At 50.6% G+C, this 25,043-nt stretch overlaps 1 protein-coding gene across 1 annotated transcript; it reads right to left on the bottom strand.

Annotated features, from left to right (window-relative positions):
- Positions 1-5,330: 5,330 nt before the first annotated feature.
- TMED7 (transmembrane p24 trafficking protein 7) lies at positions 5,331-24,372 on the bottom strand. Its single transcript, XM_038769615.1, has 3 exons — positions 24,162-24,372; positions 11,425-11,670; positions 5,331-8,175 (listed from the first exon to the last, which is right to left on the bottom strand). Exons 1-3 carry the CDS (start codon positions 24,297-24,299, stop codon positions 7,939-7,941), a joined length of 621 nt encoding a protein of 206 aa, XP_038625543.1. The 5' UTR covers positions 24,300-24,372; the 3' UTR covers positions 5,331-7,938.
- Positions 24,373-25,043: the final 671 nt, after the last annotated feature.

Below are 25,043 nucleotides of genomic sequence, written 5' to 3'. Positions count from 1 at the left end.
AAGGGAAAGGAAAAGAAAGTGGAGGGAAAAAGGGAGGGGGAAAATTGAGGGAAAGGAAAAGAAAGTTGAGGGGGAAAATTGAGGGAAAGGAAAGAAAGCTGAGGGAAGAAGGGAGGGGGAAAATTAAGGGTAAGGAAAAGAAAGTTGAGGGAAAAAGGGAGGGGGAAAATTAAGGGAAAGGAAAAGAAAGTTGAGGGGGAAAATTGAGGGAAAGGAAAGAAAGCTGAGGGAAGAAGGGAGGGGGAAAATTGAGGGAAAGGAAAGAAAGTTGAGAGAGGAAGGAAGGGGAAAAATTGAGGGAAAGGAAAGAAAATTGAGGGAAAGGAAAGAAAACTGAGGGGAAAAAGGGAGGGGAAAGATTGGGGGAAAGAAAAGAAAGTTGAGGGAGGAAGGGGAAAGAAAAGAAAAGTGAGGGGAGAAGGAAGGAGGAAAATTGAGGGAAAGGTAGGTGCTCAATAAATACGATCGAATGAATGAGTGAACAAATGAACAAAGTCCCTGTCCCCTATGGGGCTCTCAGTCTAAAAAGTAGGATTTAATTCCCATTTTACAGATGAGGAAACAGAGAATTTAAGCATGAAACAGCGTCTAATTAGTAGGATTTAATTCCCATTTTATAGAGGAGGAAACAAGAGGATTGAAGCCTGAAGCGGCAGAGAGGCAGCGTCCAAGAAGTAGGGTTTAATTCCCATTTTATAGACGAGGAAACAAGAGGATTGAAGCCTGAAGCGGCAGAGAGGCAGCGGGGCCCAGCGGAAGGAGCCCGGGTTTGGGAGTCCGAGGTCATGGGTTCCAATCCCGCCTCCGCCACTTGTCCGCTGGGTGACGCCGGGCAAGTCGCCTCACCTCTCTGGGCCTCGGTGACCTCATCTGGAAATGGGGATGAAGACTGTGAGCCCCATGGGGGACAACCTGATCACCTTGCATCTACCCCAGCTCTTAGAACAGTGCTCAGGCGCTTAGTACAGTGCTCTGCACACAGTAAGCGCTCAATAAATACGATTGATTGATTGGCACACAGCAAGCGCTTAACAGACACCAACATTATTATTATTACCACGGGATTCAAGGCGACAGATTCGACCGCAGCGGCAGGTTACATCTAAATCAATCGTATTTATTGAGCGCTTAAAGCGTGCAGAGCACTGTACTAAGCACATGGGAAGCACAAGCTGGCAACACTCTAAATGCCACCGATTGATTGATCAGGTAACCGAAACCCTATGACAGTGTACTGGACTGTTAAAATTGAAAAGAGGAGGCCATTCAATCACCTTTGGAACTCTGTGGGCTTGAATTCTAGCCAAGGAATCAGGTTTATTAGTTAACTGTAAAAATATATTTCACTGGCCCTAATAATAATGATAATAATGGCATTTGTTAGGCACCTACTATGTGCAAATCACTGTTCTAAGCGCTGGGGGGATACAAGGTGATAATGATGATGATGGCATTTATTAAGTGCTTACTATATGCAAAGCACTGTTCTAAGTGCTGGGGGTGATACAAGGTGATAATAATAATAATAATGGCATTTATTAAGCATTTACTATGTGCAAAGCACTGTTCTAAACGCTGGGGGGATATAAGGTAATAATAATAATGGCATTTATTAAGCGCTTACTGTGTGCAAAGCACTGTTCTAATTGCTGGGGGGGATACAAGGTGATTATAATGATGATGGCATTTATTAAGCGCTTACTATGTGCAAAGCACTGTTCTAAGCTCTGGGGGGATACAAGGTGATAATAATAATGATGGCATTTATTAAGCACTTACTATGTGCAAGGCACTGTTCTAAGCAAGCGCTGGGGGGATACAAGGTGATAATAATAATAATGATAATAATAATAATGGCATTCATTAAGCACTTACTATGTGCAAAGCACTGTTCTAAGCGCTGCGGGGGATACAAGGTGATAATAATAATGATGATGGCATTTATTAAGTGCTTACTACGTGCAAAGCACTGTTCTAAGCAAGTGCTGGGGGGATACAAGGTGATAATAATAATGATGGCATTTATTAAGCGTTTACTATGTGCAAGGCACTGTTCAAAGCGCTGGGGGGATACAAGGTGATAATAATAATAATAATGGCATTTATTAAGCGCTTACTATGTGCAAAGCACCGTTCTAAGCGCTGGGGGGGATACAAGGTGATAATAGTAATAATGGCATTAATTAAGCGCTTACTATGTGCAAAGCACCGTTCTAAGCGCTGGGGGGGATGCAAGGTGATAATAATAATAATAATGGCATTTATTAAGCGCTTACTATGTGCAAAGCACTGTTCTAAGCAAGTGCTGGGGGGATACAAGGTGATAATAATAATAATGATGGCATTTATTAAGCACTTACTATGTGCAAAGCACCGTTCTAAATGCTGGGTGGGGATACATGGTGATAATAATAATAATAATGGCATTTATTAAGCGCTTACTATGTGCAAAGCACCTTTCTAAGCGCTGGGGGGGGATACAAGGTGATAATAGTAATAATGGCATTAATTAAGCGCTTACTATGTGCAAAGCACCGTTCTAAGCGCTGGGGGGGATACAAGGTGATAATAATAATAATGATGGCATTTATTAAGCGCTTACTATGTGCAAAGCACTGTTCTAATTGCTGGGGGGGATACAAGGTGATTATAATGATGATGGCATTTATTAAGCGCTTACTATGTGCAAAGCACTGTTCTAAGCCCTGGGGGGGATACAAGGTGATAATGGTGGCATTTATTAAGCGCTGTTCTAAGTGCTGGGGGGTTACAAGGTGATAATAATAATGATGGTATTTATTAAGCACTTACTATGTGCAAAGCACTGTTCTAAGCACTGGGGGGATACAAGGTGATAATGATGGCATTTATTACGCGCTTACTACGTGCAAAACACTGTTCTAAGCGCTGGGGGGGATACAAGGTGATAATTGATGGCATTTATTAAGCGCTTACTATGTGCAAAGCACTGTTCTAAGCGCTGGGGGGATAGAAGGTGATAATAATGATGGCATTTATTAAGCACTTACTATGTGCAAAGCACTGTTCTAAGCGCTGGGGGGGGGGAATACAAGGCCATCAGGTTGTCCCACGTGGGCCGCACACTCTTCATCCCCATTTTCCAGATGAGGGAACTGAGGCTCAGAGAAGTGAAGTGACTTGCCCAGCGTCACCCAGCAGACCTGTGATTCGAATCAATCGTATTTATTGAGCGCTTACTGTGTGCAGAGCACTGTACTAAGCGCTTGGGAAGTACAAGTCGAACCTACGACCTCTGACTCCAAAGCCCACGCTCTTTCCACTGAGCCACGCTGATTCTCTAATAATAATTGGGTGAAAACAAAGTATTTTGGTGGGGCCTAACTGAATTCCTCATTTTCCCTGCCAGATCCTCTCCTCTTCATCATCATCAATCGTATTTATTGAGCGCTTACTGTGTGCAGAGCACTGTACTAAGCGCTTGGGAAGTGCAAATTGGCAACATATAGAGACAGTCCCTACCCAACAGTGGGCTCACAGTCTAAAAGACAGATAAAGTCTTCTACTCCCCTTTTTCATCACAGTATCCCCATCTCCCCCTTCTAGACCGTAAGCCCGCTGTTGGGTAGGGACCGTCTCTAGATGTCACCGACTTGGACTTCCCGAGCGCTTAGTCCAGTGCTCTGCACACAGTCAGCGCTCAATAAATACCACGGAATGAATGAATGAGGGCAGACCACACTCCAAACTTTATTCTGACTCGCAGGCAACAGTCCGCAGGCTCCTCGTAGCTCCAGGCCGGGCCAGATCCGTGGCGGGAGACGGGCCAAAAATCCGGATCACGGAAGCTCCACTCAGAGAAGCAGCGTGGCTCAGTGGAAAGCGCCCGGGCTTTGGAGTCACGGGTCACGGGTTCAAATCCCGGCTCCGCCACGTCAGCTGGGTGATTTGGGGCCAGTCGCTTCGCTTCTCTGGGCCTCAGTTACCTCATCTGGAAAATGGGGATGAAGACTGGGAGCCCCCCCGTGGGACAACCTGATCTCCTTGTAACCTCCCCAGCGCTTAGAACAGCACATAATAAGCGCTTAATAAATGCCATCATTATGATTATTATTATTATGATGACTTCCAGTCACCTCTGTTCCCACACTGGCTCTGAAATCCTATCTCGCCGTAAACCGGGTCATCACCTTTGGGGACCAAATGGACCACGGGAATCAATCAATCGGATTTATTGAGCGCTTACTGTGTGCAGAGCACTGTACTAAGCGCTTGGGAACCCAGGCCTCCTAAGGACCGACGGCGCCAACCTCCCCAGATGCTCTGACGGCGGCCCAACGGGAGTGGGGGCTTCGACCGTGCGTGGCTGGAGTTGAACCCACGACCTCTGACTCCAAAGCCCACTGAGCCACGCCGCTTCTCTACAGATGAGCCAAGAGCTCCCAAAGATTCTTTATTTATTCTATTTATTTTGTTAATGTTTTGTTTTGTCATCCATCTCCCCCTTCTAGACCGTGAGCCCACTGTCGGGTAGGGACCAGCTCTATATGTTGCCAACTTATACTTCCCAAGCGCTTAGTACAGTGCTCTGCACACAGTAAGCGCTCAATAAATACGATTGAATGAGTTTATTTATTCTATTTATTTTATTTTGTTAATATGTTTTGTTTTGTCATCCGTCTCCCCCTTCAAAGCCGTGAGCCCGCTGTCGGGTAGGGACCGTCTCTATATGTTGCCAACTTGTACTTCCCAAGCGCTTAGTACAGTGCTCTGCACATAGTAAGCGCTCAATAAATACGATTGAATGAATTTATTTATTCTATTTTATTTTGTTAATATGTTTCGTTTTGTTGTCCGTCTCCCCCTTCTAGACTGTGAGCCCGCCATGGGGTAGGGACCGGCTCTATATGTTGCCAACTTGTACTTCCCAAGCGCTTAGTACAGTGCTCTGCACACAGCAAATAAATAAATAAATATACATAAATGCGATTGAATGAATGAATGAATCCCCATTTTCCAGATGAGGGAACTGAGGCCCAGAGAAGTGAAGTGACTTGCCCCACGTCACCCAGCTGACAATTGGCAGAGCCGGGATTTGAACCCATGACCTCTGACTCCTAAGCCCGGGCTCTTTCCTGCTGAGCCACACTGTACTCCCAAGCACTACACGTTTTCAGGATGTGGGAGTTTTCAGGAGTTTTTAGGAACTCTCCCGATACCTGTAACAGATACAGAATTCTCATAAACTTTATTTTGTTGAGGGTTTATTCTCCCAGGGTTTGGCAAGGCACCTTTCAATTCAGAGCAAATGGCGTTTCTCCCCCAAAACAAAAGCGAGAGAGCCACTGGAATCGTATTCATTTTTCTTTATTTCCCCCACAAACAATATCCTGTAGCCACCTTTGTCGTTCCAAGAGTTAATGCCAAACAACTTACAAACTAAAACAGGAATTTACTGTACACGAAGACTTAAGCAAACAAATCTTTCCAAGAGGAGATTAAATTCGGTGAATGAGAAATAGGCTTCTTTTTTTTTTAGCTGTCTCTCAATCTTCCATGACTCTTGAACCCCGCAAAACCCTCATTTCCCCAGAAACAGAAAAGAATGTTTTCAGATGTTTTCACAAAGTCGATTTAAATATGCATACTATGCCCCTTCCCGTTACTTCTTTAGTTTTCAAAAAATATATACAACTGCAGATGTTTAATACGCACTCTGTGCCACTTGCTCCAACGGACAATTTGGATGTTTTGACGCGGACAACTCGGATGTTTAACGCGGCGGCCTGTTCCACAACGATAGGAAGTGCGATCGGAATACTTTGGTTCTCTTTTCTAACACACGCTCGAACAGCCGAGTGGGAGCAATCGAAAAACCCCGTTCCAGATTGTGCGTCCGTGTCTGTATAGATCTGTATCTTCCGATCGATACACATATACGAATACACACAAATGTATACGGTGAACACGGATGAAACCTTACGTAGTGGACCCAATCTTGCTTTATGCCACCCTCCCCACCCCGACTACAACTTCTGACAGTTCAAAAGAGGAAGTAACGCTGTGGGAAGGTGTGGTACGTCTCCCTCTCTCTAAAAACAAACACTTTGGCAAGCGACTGAACTGCTATCCGTTTAAGGACGGGAACGCATCATGTCGAAACCCAGCTATTTTACTCCAGTATGCTAACTAATCAGAAATCGGTGAACCTTCTACTTTATAAGTTCCTGCCGGAGTGAGGACCTGGAGGTGCTTAAATGCGCACTGCAGCGACACCGTGCCAAGCGATACCGAACTTTACGCGACGGATCTGAACTTCGTGAGGGCTGCGGTTCTCCGTCTATCAGACTGACGAGAAAAGGGGTAAAATTTCAAGCTGAGGGTTGAAATCACAGCAAGGACAACATCTAGCGGCTCCTCTTCCCGTTTCAACGTACGGTGACCGTTTACGTCGAGCGAGACCCGCAGAAGGACGTATGCGTGTTATCGCCCTGTTTTAGAGATTAGAAATAAGAACTAGGAACTTCTGCAGCCAACCGGAATCACAATCTAATCCATTAGGGTATAGAGTACCGAATTACAGAGTCTCTTGAAAATCACCTATTCGTTAACACAAGTCACGGGGAAAAGGAGGTACAATATTTAGCGATTGAACAACATTTAGTTTACTGGATTTTATTTCCCTCCCCACCCGCCGGCCCGAGCTTGCCTTTCAGAACAGGTTAAATACTTCCATTCTAGAAGGGGGGAGGGGGGAATAAAACAACTCAAACCAGAAGTTTACAAGGTACACTTTCCCATTCAGCTTTTTTTTTTTTAAGCCCAGAGCTTTACAAAGTACACAATGCAACATCCACCATATTCAAGGCCTCAGCAATGGAACAGATGCAGACTACCTACTGGGAGAGAAAAACAGAGGATAACAGAGGACAGCCCGAACCGCTTCACGAAGTCACCGACCGAGCGCTAACTGAACGAAAAACGGGAGGGAGTGCGGGCCCGAGACGGCAACGTCGGTATCGCCAACGTCAAATTAGGCTCCGAACAGCCAAAGGCCTTACAAGAATCATTCCGTAACTCAATGCAGTTTGACCACATCCAGCGAGAGCAAGCTAGCGGAAGTTTTCAGAGCGGTGTTTGCCAATACAGAAACTGATATCACCGATTAGGTTACACAAGACTTCTGTCTACCCCTTCCCGGCCCTCCACGGGGCTTCTGGTATTTTCGTTCCGCAACCACAGAAAGGCTTGTTTATCAGTCTCGGTTTGGGGGGGTTTAAGATGGTACTTTCAGTTCAACGATGCTCTCTGGTTTTGGTTGTACAAAGAAGTTGCTGATAATAAAAAAAAAAACTCTACGCAAACCATAAAATGGGCATAAAACCCGAGGATTTCCAGGTGAGCGAACAATTTGCACCAGGATGCCGTTTTAAAAGAAGACCGAAATCGTTTCGGAATTAGGTGACGCAAAAGGGTCGGCAAATCGAAACGGCGCGGTAGGGGGCTTTGACAGCAGTTTTGTTACGCTGAAAAAAAATGCCGTATCTCTAGCCTGGACTAAAGAACTTTTTTCCCCCCCCCTTCCCCAATTCCTGGAGTCAGCAAATCAAATTTAGATTCTAAATCATCTGCTTCCTCTGACACGGGCTGAAAAGAAACAACAACATACCCCAGACCGAGAGAGACGAGAGTGGAGACCCACGAGGAAAAAACCCACCTCCCCTAGGTTCTACGGTGAACGAGAGAAGCCCCCAAAGTCCCACAGCCGTTCAAACATTTCAAATAGAAAGACCCCTTCCACGCTCGGAGGTGCTTTTTTTTTTTTAATAAAAAAAAAAAGTATTTTTTTTCTGAACAAAGGTAATTAAGAAGACATTTACGTGTAGTTCTTCTGTACCTACGACTGACCGGCAAAATTACGGCTGGAGACGGGGGCGGGGGGGGCGTTCAAAACACAGGTTATGAGCCGACGCGGGTCGTGGTGGTTCGCTTATCTGAGAAGAAGCTTTTCAGAAGGAACACCTGCCCAATGCTAACCACGAGAAGGATGATGGCTTCTCCTACTGACCAGTAGGCCACTCTGGTATTTAGATCCTCCGCCCGGCTGCGGCCCTGCGCCTCTCTCAGGCGGAAGTGAGTCTGATAGTCGATGACGGACTTTAAAGCTTCGTGGATTGAAACACAGGCAGATTCCATCTAAACAGAAACATCGTGAGTCAGCTTGGCCCCAGCTTTCTTTTCCCCCCCACCCTCAATTCTACCTCTAGAAAGAAACACAGTACAGACACCATTCCTTCCCTCCTTTTTTTAGCCTACAAATTCACTCGGGGGGGGGGGGGGGGGGGGGAGAAATAATCCACTTCTGCTCCAATAAAAACACAAAAAGACACTTGACCATCAAGCAAAATACGATCATCCAGGCTGATACCTCACCTGCGCTACGTTAATAATAATAATAATAATGATGGCATTTGTTAAGTGCATCCAGGCTGATACCTCACCTGCGCTACGTTAATAATAATAATAATAATAATAATGGCATTTGTTAAGCACATCCGGGCTGATACCTCACCTGCGCTACGTTAATAATAATAATAATAATAATAATAATAATAATAATAATAATAATGGCATTTGTTAAGCGCATCCGGACTGATACCTCACCTGCGCTACGTTAATAATAATAATAATAATAATAATAATAATGGCATTTGTTAAGCGCATCCGGACTGATACCTCACCTGCGCTACGTTAATAATAATAATAATGATGGCATTTGTTAAGCGCATCCGGGCTGATACCTCACCTGCGCTACGTTAATAATAATAATAATAATAATAATAATAATAATGGCATTTGTTAAGCACATCCGGGCTGATACCTCACCTGCGCTACGTTAATAATAATAATAATAATAATAATAATAATAATAATGATGGCGTTTGTTAAGCGCATCCGGGCTGATACCCCACCTGCGCTACGTTTATAATAACGATGGCATTTGTTAAGCGCTTACTATGTGCGAAACACTGTTCTATGCGCCGGGGAGGTTACAAGGTGATCAGGTTGTCCCACTGGGGGCTCACAGTCCCCATCCCCATCTTCCAGATGAGGTCACTGAGGCCCAGAGAAGTCAAGTGGCTTGCCCAAGGCCACACAGCCGACGAGTGGCGCAGCCGGGATTCGAACACTTGACCTCCGACTCCCAAGCCCGGGCTCTTTCCACTGAGCCACGCTCTAAAAGGGGAGTTCTTTCAAATATGTCTTTGTGCACACCCGTGATTATCTTTTGAACATACAGCAGCACGGGCCCGGATAAGAACGTAAAGTTATTCCTCACAACTTCCGTGCCAGTATTTGTCTTTCGTTTCTTCTCACCCCCACCCCTGACAAAATCCAAATTATATTTCAGACCCGGAGGCCGTCGGCAGCTTCACCGTGCTTCCGGCCAAGCTCTCGCCTGTCGCACTCAGATATCTAGCCAAAGCCTTTTCTTCAAAAAATTCAGAATACTTGATTTGAGAAAGGTAGAAGTTTAATTTTACCTCGGGCGCACTGCCAGCTTTAGATCGGTGACGACGAAAACGCTCCCTTTAACGTAACTTATTTTCTACGCTAGCCCACGGACGAAACCAAGTTTCCACATTTCACTGTCCAGACGGGCGGGGAAATCTTACCCTAAACCCTGCTGTCGATTTTCATGAATAACAATAATAGTAACGATGGCATTTGTTAAGCGCTTACTACGTGCCAAGCACTGTTCTAAGCACTGGGGTGGGGGGGAGACAAGGTAATCAGGTTGTCCCACGAGGGGCTCACACTTTTTAATCCCCGTTTTCCAGATGAGGGAACCGAGGCCCAGAGAAGTTCAGTGACTCGCCCCGAGTCACACAGCTGACAAGTGGCGGGGCCGGGATTAGAACCCAAGCCCGCGCTCTTCTCCCATAGCCAACGCTGCTTCTCTAGGGCGGACGGCACCGGCTCGAGATCGAGCAGGTAACGTGCACCTGGAAAGGCTACCAGGGCGAAAATAATGCGGTGAAAAATCAAAATTCTCTCCTCTAGTGTGACACACTCCGCGCCGCCGCCGCCTCCTTCTGAGCCCACCGGCCGAGATCCCGCTAAACCGACACGCCTGTGGGACAGGGGCCAGGGTGGGAGGGAAAAAACTAAGGCAGGGTCAAGAGCAACGGCTGGGACGGGAGCAGAAACGGGGGCGAGAGGTGGGATGTGCGGTGGAGGAACGGGAAGGCTGCCGGGAGCCCTCCCCGGGGCCACTTTGAACGTAACGTACGGAGAAGCGGCGTTCAGCGCAGGCCCGAGAGTCAAGAGGACCCGGGTCCCAAACCCCGGCTCCGCCACTCGCCCGATCACCGAACTTTTCCAGGCCTCAGTTTCCTCGCCTGTACAATGGTGACTCGATACCCGTCCTCCCTCCCCTCTAAACCGGGAGCTCCGTGCGGGACAGGCACGAGGCCCGACCTGATTAGCTTGTGCCGTCCCCACTGCCTGGCGCATAGTAAGCACTCACCAAATTAACTGTCGCTTTTATATCCTTTGCTCCTACGCCCCTCTCCTTCTCGGTGCTTCCGTCCCCTGCTCCTTCCCTAGCTGGACTGCCTCGCCCGGAGGGGCTCTCCCAAAACCTGCCAGTCTCCTTCCTTTCTCCCCCGCCTCCTCTTCCCCGATCACCACTCATCAGCTGTTTCCTGAGCGCCAAGGGGCATGGCAGTGAACTAAATGGACACAACCTCCGCTTGGGAGAGCGAGCGAGACGCTCGTCGAATTATTCACCCGGCGATCACGGGTGAGGGCATTCTCGGAGAAATAAAGCCGCCCGGGGAAGCACGTCGACTGTTTAGCGACGCCATCCATCACCACTCATAACACAGTCGTGACAGGAAGCTAGCGGGGAGGGAAACGGATACCAGGGCTTTTTTCGGTTTCCCAAAGGGGGAGAAATCCCACAGATTTAGCCAAGAGTAAAGGAGGATGGCGCACAGGTCATTCCGACTTCTTTACTGCCATTCATTTTGTGTTCCGTCTCGAGCTGTTAAGAGTAGGAGCACGCGCGAGCTTGGCTGAAGATATCACTTTCGGCTAGGTGCACGGTACAAAACTCGGCCATCTGGCACCCTCTCCCAGATGACGGGCGGATGCTGCAGATGAACCGCAAAGGCGCGACAGCATTTAGCTCTGGATTCTCAAATAGGGCACGCTCTCCGCAGGCGGAGGAACTGGCGAGGAATCAAAACTCCCGGCAGACTCGCCCGGTATCAGCCACCGATCGCGTTGCAGCCCCTTTGCAGAGACCGAGGACGAAGCCAGGAAGATTTTAGGGCCGCCCACCGGAAGCCTAGTATTTGAGGAGCTCAGATTTTAAGCCGTCAACCCTCACCCCCGCGCCAAACTGCAGATTTTGCACGTGGCGTTTTTTTTTTTTACCTGAGTAAGAGCGCTAACTCTGTTCTCACTTGGAAACAGAGGCGGGTCTTCTCCAACTTGGAAGTCGAAGTACACGGTTTTGTGGGTGAAGGTAGAGAACTCGTTGCTGAAGCAAAATTTGTATGTCCCATTTCTGGAGGCCGTGAAAGTAAAGCTATCGTATTGTTTCTTCATCTCTTTGTACAACACCGTGCCATCGGGATCTTCCAACCGGCAATCTACGTCATAATGCCCTCCAGTTATCACCTAAGGAAAGAAATCACACGGTGAAAAGCGGAGTGGAAACTCTGGAAAACGGTTACTAACTACAAAGAGGGCGAAGCCCGCGTCCATCCGCGGGAGCCAGAAGACGGGGCACAGCCTGGACTACGCAGCATCCTGGCTGGGGCGGGGTATGAGGGAAAAGGAGCAATTTGTCACCTCAGCTTCCTCCTCCTCCTCATATAAACACACAGAAACGTGGTGTCACACCTACTCGGACAGGAAAACAGACACCAAAGGATGAGCAAACACACACAGGGAGAGGAGACAGAGAGAGACAGGGAGGGGGGAGAGAGCGTCCACGTGTGCGGACACGTCGGGCGTACGGAGCCAAAGGAAGAAAGCCCCAAAGACGAGGGGAAAACTAGAAGGTGGGAGAGATACACTCAGGTCTGAATCTTCTGAAAGAGCTGTAACCACAGTCAGGTTTTGGCATTTATTAGTATATTTAATGTCGACCTTTGGGTGGCATAGATTTCCCTCGGCCCTGGCTGAAGCTATACTGAACTCACAGAATGGAGCTCTTCGTCCCCCCCATCCACACCAAGCGCCCGCCCACTTTCAGGAAGTTCTCCGGCCCACCGCTGCCGAAGCCCCGGCTCTGCCGCGGGAAGTTGGGAGTGGCGCTAATCGGGAGTGACGAGGCGGCCGGTCTCCATCACAAGAGAGCGTGCGATGGCAGAATGTGGATCGTGGGGCGATGGAACTGGGGCTGAGATGCGGGCTGGGTCTGCCCTTCCTTCATAGGGTGCTATTACTCTAAAAAAGGGGAACTAGCGAAGGCACCCCCCATGTAGAGCGAGCCCAATCTATCCTCGGACAGGGAGACGCTGCTCAGGCGCGGCCCGAGGCCACGAAAACCACATCTCGAAGGCAACTCAAGTGCTTAGTCCAGTGCTCAATAAATACGATTGCATGAATGAACTCAAGAAGGCCGGATGTGACGGAGAAGACACCGACCGAGCGCGGGATTCGGGCGCCAGGTTGGGAAATCAGCTGGGGTGCAAAAACAGCCAGGTGAGACTGATGGCAAATCAAGGAACAAACAAAACCTCCCTGTTGAGACCAAAACCGTAATCTCTGCATGGCTCAGTGGAAGGACCCGGGCTTTGGAGTCAGAGGTCACGGGTTCAAATCCCGGCCCCGCCACCCGTCAGCTGTGTGACTTTGGGCAAGTCGCTTCACTCCTCTGGGCCTCAGTGACCTCATCTGGAAGATGGGGATGAAGACTGCGAGGCCCCCCCCCCCCCCCCACCCCGTGGGACAACCCGATCGCCTTGTAACCTCCCCGGTGCCTAGAACAGTGCTTTGCACATAGTAAGCGCTTAATAGATGCCATTATTATTACTACTTAAGACTCAGGCCTGAAAAAATGCCATATTCCCAAATTTATCCCATGTTCGCCTAGCGTCAAAGCCAAATTGGCCTTCTTGCTAGGTTTTTCATTAAAACGGAAGATTCTAGGAGAACACGAGACGCCTCCTTGCCCGCACAAAAGACAGCCCTCGGCAGATTACAAAATCCATGCGATCTGGACGTGGTTTGGGTGCCAACGCGCCAGTATTGAACATTCCCGGATCTACGCTGTTTTCCTCTCGATACTTTCCTGCCCCCAAAACGGTCCAAGCCCTTAACCGTAGTCCGTCTCAGACACCGCATCAACCCTCCTCGCTGCCCTTCCCGTCTCTCTTCTCTCCACTCCAGTCCACACTCCACTGCCGCACGGATCGTTTCTCTATAAAAACGTTCAGCGCACGTTTTCCCCACTCGCGCGCCAGATCGGCTCTCTCCCCCCCTACCTCGCCGAGCTCCCGCAGCTCAACCCACATACTTGGCTTCTCTAACACGAACCTCCATCTCATGTCTCGCTAGCCACCCCTTGGCCACGTCCTCCTTCTGGCCTGGTAGTCCCCCCGCTTCATATCCGACGGCCCGCCACTCTCCCCACCTCCTGAGCTCACATCTCCTCCAAAAGGCCTTCTCTAAGCCCCGATCCCTCCCATCCACGTCACCGAGGCACTCATTCATTCGTTCAATTGCATCTATTGAGCGCTTACTGTGTGCGGAGCACTGTACTAAGTGCTTGGGAAGTACAAGTTGGCAACATATAGAGACGGTCCCTACCCAACAGCGGGCTCACAGCCCATGGCGTAGCGGATAGAGCACGGTCCCGGGAGTCGGAAGGTCAATCTATCGATCGATTGTATTTGAGCGCTTACTGTGTGCAGAGCACTGTACTAAGCGTTTGGGAAGTACAAGTTGGCAACATATACAGTCTCTACCCAACAGCGGGCTCACAGTCTAAAAGGGGGAGACAGAGAACAAAACCAAACATACTCACAAAAGAAAATAAATAGAATAGATATGCACAAATAAAATAAAATGAAACAGAATGAAACATGCCAGCAAACATCTTGTGCACAGTTGCTATTCTGTTTAGTTAATATGTTTTGGTTTGTCATCTGTCTCCCCCTTCTAGACTGTAAGCCCGCTGTTGGGTAGGGACCGTCTCTATGTGCTGCCGAGTTGGACTTCCCAAGCGCTTAGTACAGTGCTCTGCACACAGTAAGTGCTCAATAAATACGATCGAATGAATGAAGGAATGAATCCACCCCAGTGCTTAGTACGGTTCTCTGGGCCTCAGTTACCTCATCTGTAAAATGGGGGTGGAGGCCCAGAGAAGTTAGGTGACTCGCCCAAGGTCGCACAGCAGACGAGAGGTGGAGCCGGGATCCGAACTCATGACCTTAGGACAGTGCTCGGAGGACAGTAAGCGCTCCATAAATATGACTGACGCTGGGAAGATGGGAGGGGGTAAAAGTGACTGAATGCTTCAAAGCCAACCGCAAGGAATCTGTTTGCCGTGGAGGTAGATGAGCAATCGCTGGAGGTTCTTGGCGAACGGGGAAACGGTCTGAATTTTTTTTTTTTTTTTAGAGAAATCGATCCGGGCAGCAGAGTAGGCTGGAGTGGGGAGAGACAGGAGGCAGGGAGGTCAGCAGGGAGGCTGACGCAGTACAGGCAAGACAGAAAAAGCATTTAGTACAGTGCTCTGCGCAGAGTAAGTGCCAATAAATGCCACTGAACAACTGTATCAGGACATCTCCATCCAGATGTCTGTCCGCCATCTCTTTCTCTTCCCTCCCAAACCCTGCCCTCTCCCTGACTTTTCCGTCACCGTGGACGGCACTACCATCCTTCCCGTCTCACAGGCCCGCAACCTCGGTGTCGTCCTCGACTCCGCTCTCTCGTTCACCCCTCCCATCCAATCTGTCACCAAAACCTGCCGGTCTCACCTCCACAACATCGCCAGGATCCACCCTTTCCTCTCCATCCAAACCGCTGCCTTGCCGGCTCAATCTCTCATCCAGTCCCGACTGGATTACTGCATCGGCCTCCTCTCTGACCTCCCATCCTCCCGTCTCTTCCCGCTTCAGTCTATACTTCACGCTGCTGCCCAGATTATCTTTCTACAGTAACGCCCTGGGCACGTCACTCCCCTCCTCAAAAATCGCCAGTAGTTGCATGTAAGCCTTCACATCAAGCAAAAACTCCTCACTCTCGGCTTCAAGGCTCTCCATCACCTCGCCCCCTCCTCCGGCCCAGCCCACACCCTCCGCTCCTCTGCCGCTGACCTCCTCGCCGTGCCTCGTTCTCACCTGCCCCGCCATCGACCCCCGGCCCACGTCATCCCCCTGGCCTGGAATGCCCTCCCTCCGCACATCCGCCAAACTCACTCTCCTCCCTTCAAGGTCCTACCGAGAGCTCACTTCCTCCAGGAGGCCTTCCCAAACTGAGCTCCCTCTTTTCCTCTCCTCCTCCTCCCCCCCTCCATCGCCCGCCCCGCCCTACCCCCTTCCCCACAGCCCTTGTATTTGTACATATTTATTACTCTATTTTATTAATGATGCGCACATGGCTATAATTCGATTTATTCTGATGGCATTGACACCTACTTGTTTCGTTCTATTGTCTGTCTCCCCCTTCTAGACCGTGAGCCCGCTGTTGGGTAGGGACCGTCTCTGAAGGTTGACGATCTGTACCTCCCAAGCGCTCTGCACACAGTAAGCGCTCAAGAAATACGATTGAATGAATGAACCATAGCAGTTTGGATGTAGAGAAAAGGGCAGACTTGTAGATGGAGGCTAGTGTGTGGGGGGGGGACCCAGAACTGAGCCTCCAGGGAGTTCCACAGCTGGAAAGCAGAGGATCCCGCAGAAAAGGCTGAGAACGAGCGGCCAGAGGGAAAGGAGAGCCAGGAACGGTGTCCGTGAATCCAGGGTTAGATGTTTTCGGGAGAAGAGGGTGGTCCCCAACGTCAAAGTCGGCTGGGAGGTCGAAGAGGGTTAGGGCGAGTGTTGGAGCGACCACAGGAGGAGGGAGATGCTGGAGTGGAGCAGCAGAGATTTTAGGGAGATCGGGTCTGCTGGTGCCTATTTTATTAATAATAATTGTGGCATTTGTTAAGTGCTTCCTACGGGTGGATACAAGCAAATTGGGTTGGATACAGCCCTGACCCCGTCCGCTTCCTCTTTTCCAGATGAAGTAACCGAGGCCCAGAGAAGCGAAGTGACGTGCCCGGGGTCACACAGCGGACAAGCGGCAGAGCCGGGAGTAGAAGCCAGGTCCTTCCGACTCTCAGTCCTGTGCTCTACTACGCCACGACGAAGGAAGTACGCGGCCAGGTCATCAGGAGAGAGAGATGACGGGGGGGATAGGAGGCTTGAGGAGGGAATTAAACATCTGGAACAGCTGGCACGGGTAACGGGTACAGGAGTAGATAAAGAACAGAGAAGTATTTTTCTGATCAGGTGGAGAGCGCAGAGTTAAGGCAGGTTGGGGATGAATCTGCGGTGGGCAGGTCGGTCACGCGTCTGGATTTCCGTCGGCGGTACGTCTGGGCACGGGGAGGAGGAGGCTGTACCGTGAAAGCGATCCAGGGTAGCAGGTTGGTGGCACGGGCCTGACGGAGGAGCGAGGGAGTTGGGTGGAGGGGATGGGGCTGTGGGCGTCAAGGAAGTTGGGGCGTGGAGACCGAAAAGGGCGTAATGTTGCTAGAAAATTGGAGAGGGTCCAGGGATCGGCGGCCTCTCCGGGGGAACGGGCCAGACTGGCCGGGAGCGGGCGAGTGGGAGAGGAGGCTGTGGTGGGAGAGAGGCATTTCAGAGTTAGTGAAAGTAGAGATCTTACGGTGACTTGAGATGAGTTCAAGTGTGTCAGTGGGTAGGGTGGGCCGTTCAATCGCATTTATTGAGCGCTTACTGTGTGCAGAGCGCTGTACTAAGCGCTTGGAAAGTACAATCCGGCAACAGAGACGATCCCTACCCAACAACGGGCTCGGTCTAGGAGGGGGAGACAGGCAACGAAACAAAACAAGTAGACGGGCGTCGACAGCATCAAAATCAACGGAATTGCAGATATACACACATCATTAATCAGATAAATAGGAGGTTAAGTTGAGGAGTGAGAGGCCGCAGGCAGCGGGAGGGTCGTACGGGATATCCGCGAGGATACTGAAGTCCCCACCGATTAACGTAGGGATGGAATGTGAGAAAGGGATTTAAAATGGTTCAGGAAATAGGAGTGGGTATTGGGGAGGCGGAGGCGACAGATGATCGTGACGAGTAACTGCAGTGGGAGCTGAGGCCCTTCCCATTTCCCCTGTCTCTATTTTATCGTCTCTCCCACTCTGGACTGTAAGCTCCTTGTGGGCAAGGATCACGTCTACCAACTCTACTGTATTTTCCCAAGTGCTCGGTAAGGGCTCTGCACACAGCGAGCAAAAACAGCGGTATTCGTTAAGTGCTTACTATGCGTCAGGGACTGTTCTAAGCGCTGGGGTGACTGAGTCGGACACAGTCCCTGTCCCACATGGGGCTCACAGATTTAATCCCCATTTTCCAGGTGGGACGTCACCCGAGGTCACACGGCAGACGAGCGGCGGAGCCGGGATCAATAATAATAGTTACGCTGTTTGTTAAACGCCTAACTACGTGCCAGGCACAGTACCGAGCCCCGGGGTGGATACAAGCCGATCGGGCCGGACACGTTCCCCGTCCCACGTGGCGCCCGCAGTCTCGATCCCCATTTTCCAGGTGAGGGAATGGAGGCCCAGAGAAGCCAAGTGACTCGCCCAAGGTCAGACAGCGGAGATCAGAGAAGCAGCGTGGCTCAGTGGAAAGAGCTCGGGGTCAAATCCCGGCTCTGCCAACTGCCAGCTGTGTGACTTTGGGCAAGTCACTTCACTTCTCTGGGCCTCATCCGTAAAATGGGGATGACGACTGTGTGAGGGGCCCCCTGGGACAACCTGATCGCCTCGTAACCTCCCCAGCGCTTAGAATGGTGCTTTGCACACAGTAAGCGCTTAATAAACGCTATCATTATTATTATTATTATTATTATTATTGGAACCCAGGTCTTTCCAACTCCCAGGCCTGGGCTCTATTCACCAGGCCCCGCTGCTTCTCTAAACACCGGGGACCGATCGACGACGGGCTAAGCGAGATCTCAAGAACGGCGTAGTCCGGTGATCAAACATCTTTCGCTTGAGCAATTTAAAACTGGTGAGATCAAACTGAAACGTGGGGGTGCGAACAGTGAAGCAAACGTACCGTTTTCAGCTCCAATCCCTATCGCGAATCCGAATATCAGGCCTACCCTCTCTACCACTGCACCCGATCACTCCGGTGAATTTACGGGCTAAGAAAAAGTTGACATGTGCCAACCTGTACTTCCCAAGCGCTTAGTACAGTGCTCTGCACACAGTAAGCGCTCAATACGATTGAATGAATGAATGAAAGTACTTGCAAAAATCTACTCCTCGTCCGATACGGCTACGCCAGTAATTACCAGAATACTGCATCCAAAAGAATCGATTCACCGCTCGGGTCACCTGAATTTCGGGGGAGCTCTACGGAGGTTCACGGTGACGGATCGGTGCGCGTCGCAATTCGACAATTATAAATTCGACAACAACAACTCGGGCCCGAGCATCCGGATCCAGATCCTTTCCAAAATTCAGGACTGCGGACTTGCGGGTGGGCAAGGTCCATCGATGGAAAAATCGGCGACGGAGGGGGCGGGTCTGCTCTGGCCTAGCTCTAGCTATTTAGAGAAGCAGCGTGGCTCAGTGGAAAAGAGCCCGGGCCTTGGAGTCAGAGGTCATGGGTTCAAATCCCGGCTCCGCCAACTGTCAGCTGGGTGACTTTGGGCAAATCACTTCACTTCTCTGCGCCTCAGTGACCTCATCTGGAAAATGGGGATGAAGGCTGTGGGCCCTCCGTGGGACCACCTGATCACCTTGTAACCTCCCTGGCGCTTAGAACGGTGCTTGGCACATAGTAAGCACTTAATAAATGCCATCATTATTATTATTAAGTCACTACACTTTTCTGCACCTCAGTGACCTCATCTGGAAAATGGGAATGAAGACTGGGAGCCCCCCGTGGGACAACCTTGTAACCTCCCCAGTGCTTAGAACGGTGCTTGGCACATAGGAAGTGCTTAATAAATGCCACCCTTATTATTAATCAATCATTCAATTGTATTTATTGAGTGCTTACTGTGTGCAGAGCACTGTACTAGGCGCTTGGGAAGTACAAGTTGGCAACATATAGAGACGGTCCCTACCCAACAGTGGGCTCACAGTCTAAAAGAGGGAGACAGAGAACAAAACCAAACATACTAACAAAATAAAATAAATAGAATAGATATGGACAAGTAAAATAAATAGAGTAATAAATATGTACAAACATATACATATATACAGGTGCTGTGGGGAAGGGAAGGAGGTAAGATGGGGGGATGGAGAGGGGGATGAGGGGGAGAGGAAGGAAGGGGCTCAGTCTGGGAAGGCCTCCTGGAGGAGGTGAGCTCTCAGTAGGGCCTTGAAGGGAGGAAGAGAGCTAGCTTGGCGGATGTTGGGAGGGAGGGCATTCCAGGCCCGGGGGATGACGTGGGCCGGGGGTCGACGGTGGGACAGGCGAGAACGAGGTACAGTTAGGAGGTTAGCGGCAGAGGAGCGGAGGGTGCGGGCTGGGCTGGAGAAGGAGAGAAGGGAGGTGAGGGAGGTGGGGGTGAGGTGATGGACAGCCTTGAAGCCCAGGGTGAGGAGTTTCTGCCTGATGCGCAGATTGATTGGTAGCCACTGGAGATTTTTGGGGAGGGGAGTAACATGCCCAGAGAGTTTCTGGACAAAGACAATCCGGGCAGCTGCATGAAGTATGGATTGAAGTGGGGAGAGACACGAGGATGGGAGATCAGAGAGAAGGCTGGTGCAGTAGTTCAGACGGGATAGGATGAGAGCTTGAACGAGCAGGGTAGCGGTTTGGATGGAGAGGAAAGGGCGGATCTTGGCAATGTTGCGGAGCTGAGACCGGCAGGTTTTGGTGACGGTTTGGATGTGGGGGTGAATGAGAGAGCGGAGTCGAGGATGACACCAAGGTTGCGGGCCTGTGAGACGGGAAGGACGGTAGTGCCGTCAACAGAGATGGGAAAGTCAGGGAGAGGGCAGGGTTTGGGAGGGAAGACAAGGAGTTCAGTCTTGGACATGCTGAGTTTTAGGTGGCGGGCAGACATCCAGATGGAGATGTCCTGAAGGCAGGAGGAGATGCAAGCCTGGAGAGAGGGGGAGAGAGCAGGGGCAGAGATGTAGATCTGGGTGTCATCAGCGTAGAGGTGATAGTTGAAGCCGCGGGAGCGAATGAGGTCACCAAGGGAGTGAGTGTAGATCGAGAACAGAAGGGGACCGAGCACTGAACCTCGGGGAACCCCCACAGTAAGGGAATTGGAGGGGGAGGAGGAGCCTGCAAAAGAGACTGAGAATGAATGACCGGAGAGATAAGAGGAGAACCGGGAGAGGACGGAGTCTGGGAAGCCAAGGTCAGATAGCGTGTTGAGGCGAAGGGGGTGGTCCACAGTGTCGAAGGCAGCTGAGAGGTCGAGGAGGATTAGGATAGAGTAGGAGCCGTTGGATTTGGCAAGCAGGAGGTCATCGGTGACCTTTGAGAGGGCAGTTTCCGTGGAATGTAGGGGACGGAAGCCAGACTGGAGGGGGTCGAGGAGAGAGTTGGTGTTGAGGAATTCGAGGCAGCGCATGTAGACGACTCGTTCAAGGAGTTTGGAAAGGAATGGTAGGAGGGATATGGGGCGATAACTAGAAGGTGAGGTGGGGTCAAGAGAGGGTTGGGATGGGAGAGACATGGGCATGTTTGAAGGCAGAGGGGAAGGAACCAGTGGAGAGTGAGCGGTTGAAGATGGAAGTCAAGGAGGGGAGAAGGGATGGAGCGAGAGATTTCATGAGATGAGAGGAAATGGGGTCGGAAGCACAGGTGTCCAGAGAAGCACTTGAGAGGAGGGAGGAGAGCTCCTCTGAGGATACTGCTGGGAAGGATGGGAGAGTAGCAGAGTGTTGAGAGCTAGGGGGTTGGAGAAGGAGGGGAGTGACTTTGGGGAGGTTGGACCTGATGGATTTAATTTTGTTAATGAAGTAGGAGGCCAGATCATTGGGGGTGAGAGATGGAGGAGGGGGAGGAACTGGGGGCCTGAGAATAATAATAATGGCATTTGTTAAGCGCTTACTTTGTGCAAAGCACTGTTCTAAGCGCTGGGGAGCTTACAAGGTGATCAGGTTGTCCCACGGGGGCCTCACAGTTTTAATCCCCATTTTCCAGATGAGGGAACTGAGGCCCAGAGAAGTGAAGTGACTTGCCCAAAGTCACACAGCTGACAGTTGGTGGAGCGGGGATTTGAACCCATGACCTCTGACTCCAAAGCCGGCGCTCTTTCCACTGAGCCACGCTGGATTTGACTGTACGGAAGAGCTGGCGGGGGTGGTGGGCAGGGGTGTCAATAAGGGAGGAGAAATAGTTTTGTCTGGTAGAGGAGAGGGCTGAGTTAAGGCAGGAAAGGATAAACTTGAAGTGAACGAGGTTGGCACGGGGTTTAGACTTTCGCCAGCAGCGTTCGGCAGCTCGAGCATAAGAGCGAAGGAGGCGGACGGTGGCAGTGATCCAGGGCTGTGGGTTAGTGGTGCGAGAGCGGCGAAGGGAAAGGGGAGCGAGGGAGTCTAGCTAAGTAGAAAGGGGAGAGTTGAGAGCGGTAATCTGATCATCAAGACTGGGTAGAGAGGAGAGGGAGGCGAGGCGGGGTGTGCGGCGCTCCGAAAGATGGACGGGGTCAAGACAGCGGAGATCTCTGTGAGGGAGTAATATAGATTTACAGGGGAAAGGACTGTGAGTGAGGAGGCAGGTGAGAAGATTATGATCGGAGAAGTCACTTCACTTCTCTGCACCTCAGTGACCTCATCTGGAAAATGGGGATGAAGAGTCCTTCCTCTCCCCCGGCCTTACTTCCTTCCCCTCCCCACAGCACCTGTATATATATATTTGTACATATTTATTACTCTATTTTACTTGTACATATTTATTCTATTTATCTTATTTGGTTAATATGTTTTGTTGTCTGTCTCCCCCCTCTAGACTGTGAGCCCGCTGTTGGGTAGGGACTGTCTCTATATGCTGCCAACGTGTACTTCCCAAGTGTTCAGTACAGTGCTCTGCACACAGTAAGCGCTCAATAAATACGATTGGATGAATGAATGAATGACTGTGAGCCCCCCACCGTGGGACCACCTGATCACCTTGTAACCTCCCCGGTGCTTAGAACGGTGCTTGGCACATAGGAAGCGCTTAATAAATGCCATCCTTATTATTATTATTAAGTCACTTCACTTTTCCACGCCTCGGTGACCTCATCTGTAAAATGGGGATGAAGACTGTGAGCCCCCCGTGGGACCACCTGATCACCTTGTAACCTCCCCGGTGCTTAGAACGGTGCTTGGCACATAGTAAGCGCCTAATAAATGCCATTATTATTATTAAATCGGAGGGGGAACGGCCACTTCTCTACTGGAAGAGCACGGGGGGGGGCCGGAAGGGCAAGGATGCCCCAGGGCCATCGGCCAAGTGTCGGTCATCTCTCTGGGAATAATAATGGTATTTATTATTATTAATAATAATAATAATGGCATTTGTTAAGCTCTTACTATGTGAAAAGCACCATTCTAAGCGCCGGGGAGGTTACAAGGTGATCAGGTGGTCCCACGGGGGGCTCCCAGTCTTCACCCCCATTTTACAAATGAGGTCACTGAGGCCCAGACAAGTGAAGTGACTTGCCCAAAGTCACCCAGGGGACAAGTGGCGGGGCCGGGATTTGAACCCATGACCTTTGACTCCCAAGCCCGGGCTCTTTCCACTGAGCCACGTTGAAGACTGTGAGCCCCCCGTGGGACAACCTGATCGCCTTGTAACCTCCCCAGCGCTTAGGACGGTGCTTGGCACACAGTTAGCACTTAATAAATGCCGCTATTATTATTATTATTATTAAATCGGAGGGGAAACGGCCAATTCTCTACTGGAAGAGCACGGGGGGTCGGTAGGAGCAGCAGCATAGCTCAGTGGAAAGAACACGGGCTTTGGAGTCAGAGATCGTGGGTTCAAATCCCGGCTCTGCCAATTGTCAGCTGTGTGACTCTGGGCAAGTCACTTCACTTCTCTGGGCCTCAGTTCCCTCATCTGGAAAATGGGGGTGAAGACTGTGAGCCCCACATGGGACAAACTGATCACCCTGTATCCCCCCAACGCTTAGAACAGTGCTGTGCACATAATAAGCGCTTAACAAATACCATCATCATTATTATCAGCACGGCTCAGCGGAAAGAGCCCGGGCTTTGGGGTCGGAGGTCGTGGGGTCAAATCCCACCTCTGCCAATTGTCAGCTGTGTGACTCTGGGCAAGTCACTTCTCTGGGCCTCAGTTCCCTCATCTGGAAAAGGGGGATGAAGACTGTGACCCCCACATGGGGCAAACTGATCACCTTGTATCCCCGCAACGCTTAGAACAGTGCTGTGCACATAATAAGCGCTTACCAAATACCATCATTATTATTAGCGTGGCTCAGCGCAAAGAGCCCGGGCTTTGGGATGGGAGGTCGTGGGTTCAAATCCCACCTCTGCCAATTGTCAGCTGTGTGACTCTGGGCAAGTCACTTCACTTCTCTGGGCCTCAGTTCCCGGGGCTTAAAACTGTGTGAGCCCCCGTGGGCCAACCTGATCGCCTTGTAACCTCCCCAGCGCTTAGCACAGTGCTCTGCACATAGTAAGCGCTTACCAAATGCCATCATTAGTGTTATTATTAGGAAGGGCCAACGGCCAAGTGTCGGTCATCTCTCTGGGACTAATAATGGTATTTATTAAGCGCTTAGTATGTGCCCTGTTTTGGGGGGGGGGGGAGTTTGCAGGCCCGGGCGGGGAAGCGCTCAGTACAGTGTTCTGTACCCCGTAAGCCCTCCCTAAACACGATGGGTGGGGGGGGGAAGAAGGGAGGCCGCTCCTGGGCCCGGGGCAGGGCGATGGCGGGGGGGTTGCGGGAGGCCATTTTCCAGGCGCCCCCCCGCCCCCCCCGCCATTTTGCCGGTACCTGGAACTCCAGGGTGCACTTGGTGCCCTGGGTGATGTCCTCGTAGAAGCACTGCTTGGCGTTGTCGGGCAGCTCGAAGGTGATCTCGGAGGCGGCGGCCGGGCCCGGCAGCAGGAGCAGGAACAACAGGAGCAACATGGCGAACCTGAGGAGACGGCGGCGGCGCCTACTACAGCGCTCCGCTCCTCCCAAGTAGGCCCGCGCGGCCGACCTGAGGAGAAGGAGGCGCAGGAGGGGGGGGGGGGGGGCGGGCGCCCTTTGACCCGGAAGCACTCCCCCCCTCACGAATGGCGACGTGGAGGCCCCCGCGCGGCCCACCGGAGAAGATGGCGGCGCAGGGGGGGGGCCCTTTGACCCGGAAGCACTCCCCCCCCCCTCAACGAATGGCGACGTGGAGGCCTCCGCGCGGCCGGGAAGGCCGTGACGTAGACGCCCTCGCGCAAGGGACGAAGGGAGGAAGGGAGGGGCTTGGCCGGACCGACGCCATTTTCCACGGCCCCCGAACTTCCGGAAAGGGCTTGGCCGGACCGACGCCATTTTCCATGGCCCCCAAGCTTCCTGTATATGTGTATATATGTTTGTACATACTTATTACTCTATTTATTTATTTATTTTACTTGTACATATCTATTCTATTTATTTTATTTTGTTAGTATGTTTGGTTTTGTTTTTTTTTTCTCTGTCTCCCCGAACTTCCGGAAAGGGCTTGGCCGGACCGACGCCATTTTCCACGGCCCCCAAGCTTCCAAGCTTCCTGTATATATGTTTGTACATATTTATTACTCTATTTATTTATTTATTTTACTTGTACATATCTATTCTATTTATTTTATTTTGTTAGTATGTTTGGTTTTGTTTTTTTTTTTTCTCTGTCTCCCCCTT

This window comes from Tachyglossus aculeatus, chromosome X4, assembly GCF_015852505.1.
Source record: "Tachyglossus aculeatus isolate mTacAcu1 chromosome X4, mTacAcu1.pri, whole genome shotgun sequence".
In the NCBI taxonomy this organism is placed as follows: Eukaryota; Metazoa; Chordata; class Mammalia; order Monotremata; family Tachyglossidae; genus Tachyglossus; species Tachyglossus aculeatus.
Note: the sequence above shows the minus strand (reverse complement) of the source record. Positions and strands in the feature narration are given on the sequence as shown.

Coding starts and splice junctions, on each gene's coding strand:
- TMED7 (XM_038769615.1), bottom strand. CDS start 24,299: ATGTTGCTCCTGTTGTTCCTGCTCCTGCTGCCGGGCCCGGCCGCCGCC. Junction 11,671..24,161: donor AGTGCACCCTGGAGTTCCAG/GTACCGGCAAAA, acceptor TTCTTTCCTTAG/GTGATAACTGGAGGGCATTA. Junction 8,176..11,424: donor GAGTTAGCGCTCTTACTCAG/GTAAAAAAAAAA, acceptor GTTTCTGTTTAG/ATGGAATCTGCCTGTGTTTC.